At 51.2% G+C, this 7051-nt stretch overlaps 2 protein-coding genes across 2 annotated transcripts; one reads left to right on the top strand and one right to left on the bottom strand.

Annotated features, from left to right (window-relative positions):
• Window positions 1–1525: 1525 nt before the first annotated feature.
• Window positions 1526–4617, top strand: MIND_00100200 (uncharacterized protein; the record flags this gene model as incomplete). The annotated part of the gene is made up of 3 exons (XM_037357951.1): window positions 1526–1599; window positions 1646–2961; window positions 3011–4617. 3 exons carry the CDS (start codon window positions 1526–1528, stop codon window positions 4615–4617), a joined length of 2997 nt encoding a protein of 998 aa, XP_037225861.1.
• A 488-nt stretch (window positions 4618–5105) lies between these two features.
• Window positions 5106–6842, bottom strand: MIND_00100100 (uncharacterized protein; the record flags this gene model as incomplete). Its single annotated transcript, XM_037357950.1, has 2 exons — window positions 5106–6686; window positions 6744–6842. The coding sequence occupies 2 exons, from the start codon at window positions 6840–6842 to the stop codon at window positions 5106–5108; spliced, it is 1680 nt and encodes a 559-aa protein (XP_037225860.1).
• Window positions 6843–7051: the final 209 nt, after the last annotated feature.

Below are 7051 nucleotides of genomic sequence, written 5' to 3'. Positions count from 1 at the left end.
GACCCGAGTTTCATGCCTGACTCAATAACCCACGTCTGCCCTATAACGTGTGAGTGTAAATTCTCGGACTTTCAGGCTCAAGTTAATGATATCCCAACTTCACAACTGAAGAAGTGCGCTCCGCTTCGAAGGTCTGTGTCTAAAGCCCGCATCCATTGAGGGGAGCTCTAGACAAGACAAGATAGTGGAAGCAATGCGCACCCGGCAGCTGACATCTCGACTCGGAATATAACGGTCCGGTATGTCCGGTTCCTGAAAACTTATTGCAAGGAACCAACACAATCGAGTTCGGCCAGGGTAATTTTAGGAAGGGATTAGAGTTAAGGCCGAAGGAACGTTAAGGGGCACCCCGGCCTTGAATCACTGTTCAATACTGGCTTCCTGGACCAGCCTTTACAGCTGAAGCTAGCGCTACCAGTAGTCATTCCTTTGAACCCTTCCTTCGAGTTCGAGAAGGGAGGTTGAAACAACGTCGAGTTCCCTACTATCCTGAAGCAACTTTAGGGTCGTCAATGCTGGGTCACTTGTACACTAATGTATCATATGTGCGTGGTGATACTCGCTTGATAGACTTGAAATTTGATCATGATCATATCTAATCTTATCAGTCAAATCACGACTCTTTCACCAGTAGTATGCATCCACTTCATTGAATGAATTCACGCCGGTACCAGGATGTGATCTACCTCCGAAAGTTTCTTGAGCTTCATCGTCAAAGGATTGACGTTTTTCATTGCATGCTTTGACATGTGAGGCGCGTTCGGTCTGAATTGGCGCACACACCCAATTGCACAAATGCAAGTCTCAGCGACTCGGACAAATGTTCTTCTTCAGGGTCTCCAATGAAGCGTTTGTCTGAGGATCATTGGGCCCATATTTTGTGTCGTTTCAAGAATATGTATTTCGGTCAAGCGGCAGACCGATTAGACCGACAAGGCCTTATCTTAGTGTGAGTCATTGAAGGTCACTGACACCTACATCGGGCTTCCTCGGACATGTGGCAACCACGATTCGAGTGGGAGATTTACATTTTCTCCGTCCCGTCCGACGTTCTTCTCGTCATGTTGCCAATCGGTGTTGACACACTGAGAGCGGGCCGATTTCGCGGAAGAAGTCAGCGTCTGAAAAACATGAGGAGGGCGAGGAAAAACAAGATTTAAACGCAAGACTGCAGACACTGAGACAGAGATCGCAAAGCTAATAACATCGAGAGCGTAACGTAGGGTCCAAAGTTCGTGAAGATTTTCGCGGATTTCCGTTCGTTGCCGGTGAAAAACGAGTGTTACATAATCCCTGTGAAAGTGGTGATGGCAGCCACGTGCCAAAAACGCCCTTGTATTCGACGTCAAGCTTTCAAGAGGCGAATAAAGAAAGAGCTTGTATGCTGTGGACTAAACGGCGAAAGTCGCGACCAGAAATCCATACCAAGGCATCGGAGTCGGCCTCGTCAGCCCCCACCACTCGCAGGTCGTCACTGGGTAACCAGCGACTACCATTTGCACCTCTTGACCCTCAACACACCGCCATGGCTGACCAGCACCCTTTATATGGCCGCTCAATCCTCAGTCCGGAAGAGCAGCGAAGGGTTGCTCAAGCCAGGTGTGTCTTGATTTCCCCTTCTTTTGCCTATCTCATCCGATCTCAGCGACGAGGATAACTTGATGTACACGACAAACTCACTCGCTTCATTCGCTTTTGGAAGCGCCTCAGAGCTACCACCCTCGCCATCGCGTCACAACATTGGACCACTTGACGAGATTGACGAAGAAGACCCATACACTTCTCGCAAAGCAGACGACACTCCACGCCAGTCCTTAGCGACTGGAAAAGACCAACGATCTCCCTCTTCCTTCTATTCCCAGCCTCCCTCGGATACCGCCTCCCGACATACGTTCGGAGGCAACTCATCTACCTCTTCTCGCTCTGGGTCACGCAGTCGCACGACCAGCAGCACAACACACACCTCCGTTGACGATTTGGGTGGCGTCACTTTCAATCCTCTCCACCACCATCCTACACTCCCTCCAGACGTTGAATTCGACTCAGAAGAAGAGCTCAGTGAAGAGTACGATTCGATAGAGGTTTCTTCTGCCCATGGGACCAGTAGCATGGACGGCGCTGCATTTGAGGCTTTACTCGAGCGACAAATGTATGCAGACTCCCATATGGCCTCCACTGGACGTAGACCCAGCCTTCCTATGGCCATTCCTGGAACATCACCAGATGACTACAACCACAACCGACGAGACCGCGAAGGCAGTCTCGCAACACTGCGACGACCCAGTCGAAGTCTCGACGACCCAGTTAGCATCTATACGGGTCGCGACAGCCCCACTTCTTCCCCGCCCACACCCGTTTCAGTACCCGAATCCGATGGTGACTGGCGCTCCCTCTCCGCCCGCGTTGCTTCCCGCGAGCCGCCATCACCTCAAACCGTCATTGTCCCTACTTTTGCCGGAGGAAGTGGCGCAGGCAGTGGTGGATTCGATTCGTATGGGTTCGATCTTGACTGGAGCAGTATGCAGGGCGGCATCACTGGTCTAGACATGCGGGATATCGCCGTCCATGCCGGCCGAACTAGCACTCACAGCGAGCGACGGCCCAGTCAGTTGTCACTGATGCTGCGTAGACCGAGCACAGCAAGCGGGGGGAGTGTTATGCTCGATCCAGACACATTTGCGGCCGCAGTCAGAGGTTGGGGCGGAGACGAGTACGAAAGACAACGGAAGTACTGGACTTTCAGACGGGATGCAGCTGACGGGAGAGGTGGAACGAGCAAGAGATCAGTTTCGAGTTCTGGTGGTCCACTGAGTCCGGTGAGAAGTATCACGAGTGGAAGGGCTGGAAGGAGTTCAGATCGGGGTTCAGATCGCCCAAAATCGACTCCTTGGCGAGGAATGGCGTTGAACGCGGAAGAGATCTGGAACAGCACGCTTGTGGGGAGCTTCAAAGTTCGGAGAAGTGAGTTTTTATCTGCCTTCTTTGCGTTTACTTATCACCGACACCCAAGTCGAATTGCGACCTCAAAAACCTCAACAACGCGTCACCATCGATCCTTTTCGCGGGCCATACACGCTTGGGCCAAAACCGCCGCATGATGGTGCCTATACAAACATCCACAAACACTCGAAAGTTGTGGCGTTCTCTATACACCGACATTACAAACCGACTCGCTTACCGCTGGATGCTCGTGGAAGTATCAGTGGCCGAGGAAGCATTACGGGCTCGGTGAGTGCGGGTGCGGGTGCTTATGAAGAGCGACGACGACCGACTGCAATGATTTTGCTTGCGCCAAGACATGTTCAGGAGGCGTATACAAGCACGAACACCACCAAGGGGCTGAGGTCTCATGGACTCTTGGACGAGGGAAAGTCTACCGTTCGGGACGAAACAAAACGACGCGACCGCGAGCGAAGCTCCAGACGCCAACAACAACAACAACAACAAACAAGCAGTATGGGCAGCGTTCGTAGCACAACAAGCACCTTTCGTGAACCGCCTCTACCTACTCCACCCATTCCTCAAGCTCCCTCTGTAGACTCGATACCAGACACAACACGGTCACATTCAGCCTCACGAAGGAGACGAAGAAGGAACAGTTTGGATGGGGATGATTCAGACTCGGAGTCGGAAAGGCTGCGGTCAAGGACCACCCACAACGAGGCTTTCTCCACCATGGATGCGAGCTTCATCGACCAAATGGTGCTTTCCCAGGATGTGCGTGGAGACGGAAGCCCAAATGGGGTTCTTTCGAGAGTGTTTGGACGAGGACAGCCGCAACCACTTTTGAAGCCGCATGCTCCTTATGTGCCTCCATGGGTGACGTTGCAAAGTCGGGTCAAGCAAGAGGAGAGAAAACGACGACACGATGTGTTGAGTAACTCTTTCGAGGATGTCGGTCTATTACCGCCTAAGCGGAGTACTGGGGCTCGGAGCGGGCTCAAAAAGTCGACTGTTCCATCTGCTGCAGTCGACATCTTTGCGCAAGTGCCTGCAGACTCTTTGTTTATGCTTCTGCCCCTCTGGCCCGGCCCGACGGATCCGGTTTCCGAACGAACGACATCACGACCACAGCATCAAATTCCACCTGAACAACGACAATACCTGCTTGTGGCATATAATCCAACTGACGAGCCACCACCGTTATCTTCTTCGAAAACTCGCAGCTCGCATAGTAGTCCGACGAGTTCGTCAGATAGCACGCTTGTGGGTGGTGGGCGTGGCAGCTGCGACATCTTGCTGACGAGCTTCCATGTGAGTGCGCGGCTTGTCTCACACCAAGATTTGCAAGGCTCCGGCGTGCGTGTTCCAGATGAAGGGCTTGCCGTGTTGGGATCGTGGCAGGATGCGTGGCTGAGCATGCCCCAAATTGCGACACGTGACCACGGTCTGTTGGTGATTGGCACCTGCTCGTCCGCCAGGGAGGCAGGAATTGAATTTGATCCAGAAGGGTTAGTTAAGATGGGTCTGTGCATTCCCGTTCCGCCAGAGCCGGGCAGCAGCGAGGAGGAGGAGCCAGTGGCGGAGTTGACGCCTATTGGAAGGGCAGTACTGGAGATGGCATGGATCGGATGCATTGCGGTGACGAGTTTTGGGCCCGCCGGAATGCAGGGATGAAATTGTTGTATTTTAATCGACCATCTAGTAGCATTTCATGAAGATACTTATATATCGCCACCAAACAAGCGGAGCAGAATTACGCACATTTATTTCGGTGTCTTACGCCTGACACGAGCTAAGGTAACGGGAATAACGTTCGTATTGACGAGTATTCAAAGCAAGTTTTTGTTACACTCAAGAACTGGGAAACTCCAGGTCTGGATAGAGGTGGTGGTCGAACGGATTGGAGAGCGCTGAGAGACTGAGGCAAAGCTGGGCTCGCAGCCTGCAAACGACATCCACGTTGACCTCTGGTTAGAATGTGAAGCTTGTAATTGATGTTTTCGAGAAAGGCCCCCGGTGTCATGTTGAACAGTTGGCGCTACGGACATGAGGGTAGGAGTCAAGATTGTGACCCGTTGACCAAAGCATCTCCGAGTTATTTTTGCGGACTTGCAATTGGTGCATTTGATGAGCTTAAATATTATTGCTACGCCTGTACATTCCTATTCATGGTGTGAAGCAAATTCGGATGCGGAAATAATCGAGTCAAAGATCCCCAGTGCCTCGTCCGTCCCGATCTGCCACTCTTCTTCAGGATAGAACTCACATTCACCCTCTAGACACGTCTTATCGATATCTTCTTCAATAGAGTAGTCAGAATCTTCTTCCGAGCTGTCATCTTCTTTGGGAAGCCACTCTGAATCGTCGTCCGAATCGTCAGCTGCTGATACAAGATGCTGGGATTGTAAGCCCAGTTCCTCAAAGTCAACTGAGGCTCTGAGATCGTGTTGGTCGTAGATACTTGCATGTGGCATAAACTCCAGAATTGTGGCCATCCACGGTGGGAGAGGGAGAGTGTCCATTTGGGCAAACTGAATGGAAAGACTTTGATGCCGAGTTTGGAGAAGTCTGTGGACGTCAACCTCGCCTCTTGTATTGGGACGACCGGGAGGAAACACAAAAGGGATGTCAGAGTACACCCCTTGAAAAGCGATATCAAGGCAGCGAAAAACTTCAATGCAAGGGAACTGGGACCTGAGATCCAAAAGGGAGATGTCGGGTATATGAAGTGGAGGAAGTTCAGTCCGGAATAGCTGCCTTGATCTGCTCTTGTTGCGAAAACACCAAACATCGAGGAATTGTAGCCCTGGATGACCGCGGACTGTGAGTGTGCACTCGCCTATCCAGTGTTTGCAAGTGACAGCAAGGTGTTTGAGTTTTGGACAAAATATATCCTCCAATATGCCGCTGGTCCCAAAGTTCCAGTTCAAAGCAAGGAATGTCACATTTGTTCCAAAAGCTTCCAAAAAGAGTGGTATAAGGGCTATTGACTGGTGTCCACCAGCAACAGAGGTGAGCCATAATCGTTCTAGTTTCGGCATAGACCAAGTCCAAATCAGGGGCATCGGGAGGGTAATGTGTGCTTCTTTGAGCCGTATCGACACTCGTAGCTCTTCCAGGAGCAAAAAATTCAGTTGAGGATACCAATCTTGATGACCCTCGGAGAATGGAAGACAAACGGAACGAAGGGATCCACACAATTGCGTTAAGGCTCCAAGCATGAGCATGGTGTCAACTTTTTCGGTGAACTCGATACTTGTGATTGTTGTGGGGAGGGTAGGTAGATTGTGGCACAAACTGGGAATGCGATAGATTGGCACGAAGCCGAAATGGTTGAGTCGAGGACAGTTCGCTAGTATTTGGCGCGTTTGTTCGTCGAAGAGTCGGTGGTACCCGCGCGGGACGAAACAGCTCAGATCGATGCGGCGCACAATTTCTCCGTAGGTGCTTTTCCTCTCCGAGAGAGTGCGCAAAAACGCCGTCATTTGTCCAACACTTCGCAAATGGATATTTTTGTAGAGCATTTCCGTCGCAACGAGGTTCCAGTTCTTGCAGACAAGAGTGAGAGAGGTTTTATACTCCAGGTCAATGGTATACATGGAGCCGAGCGTTAATTCGCGGGTATTGCGCAGCATCCATAGCGGAGGCAAGGATTTGGGGAAAATAGCGAGTAATATCTCATGAGGCAGTTCTGCCACCGAGATTTTGGGCCTTCGATAGGATGACAACGCCTCGTAAGCTGCCTGTGTGACGGATACTCGTGTACTGAGAGGCAGGGTGTGCATGAGTTTTCAACGAACCAGTAGTTTTCCCGAAAGTTGCCCAACCGCTTCTCGGAGCTCGACATTTTCACGCCTCAGTTGCAGGAGTTCGTTCAAATAATCGTCCGAGGCAGCCATCGTATTCTGAATGGTTATTTGCTTAGAATGGATCTTGTGTGGTCAACGTCTTTGGATAAGAGTGGTCACGGCCATCAAGCTATGTTCAAGTGGCAGCCACATCGTTTACGAACTCCCGTCTACCAAAACACTGGCTCTGTCGCAAGAGATCATCTTGCTCTGGAGCGGACATACCTAGCCTGGCTCAGGACAGGTCTCGGTTTCGTGGC

Source organism: Mycena indigotica, assembly GCF_014461135.1.
Source record: "Mycena indigotica strain 171206Taipei chromosome Unknown Mind.scaff0001, whole genome shotgun sequence".
Lineage (NCBI taxonomy): Eukaryota > Fungi > Basidiomycota > Agaricomycetes > Agaricales > Mycenaceae > Mycena > Mycena indigotica.
The sequence above is the reverse complement of the archived record's forward strand: the minus strand, read 5'-3'. Positions and strand labels throughout refer to the sequence as shown.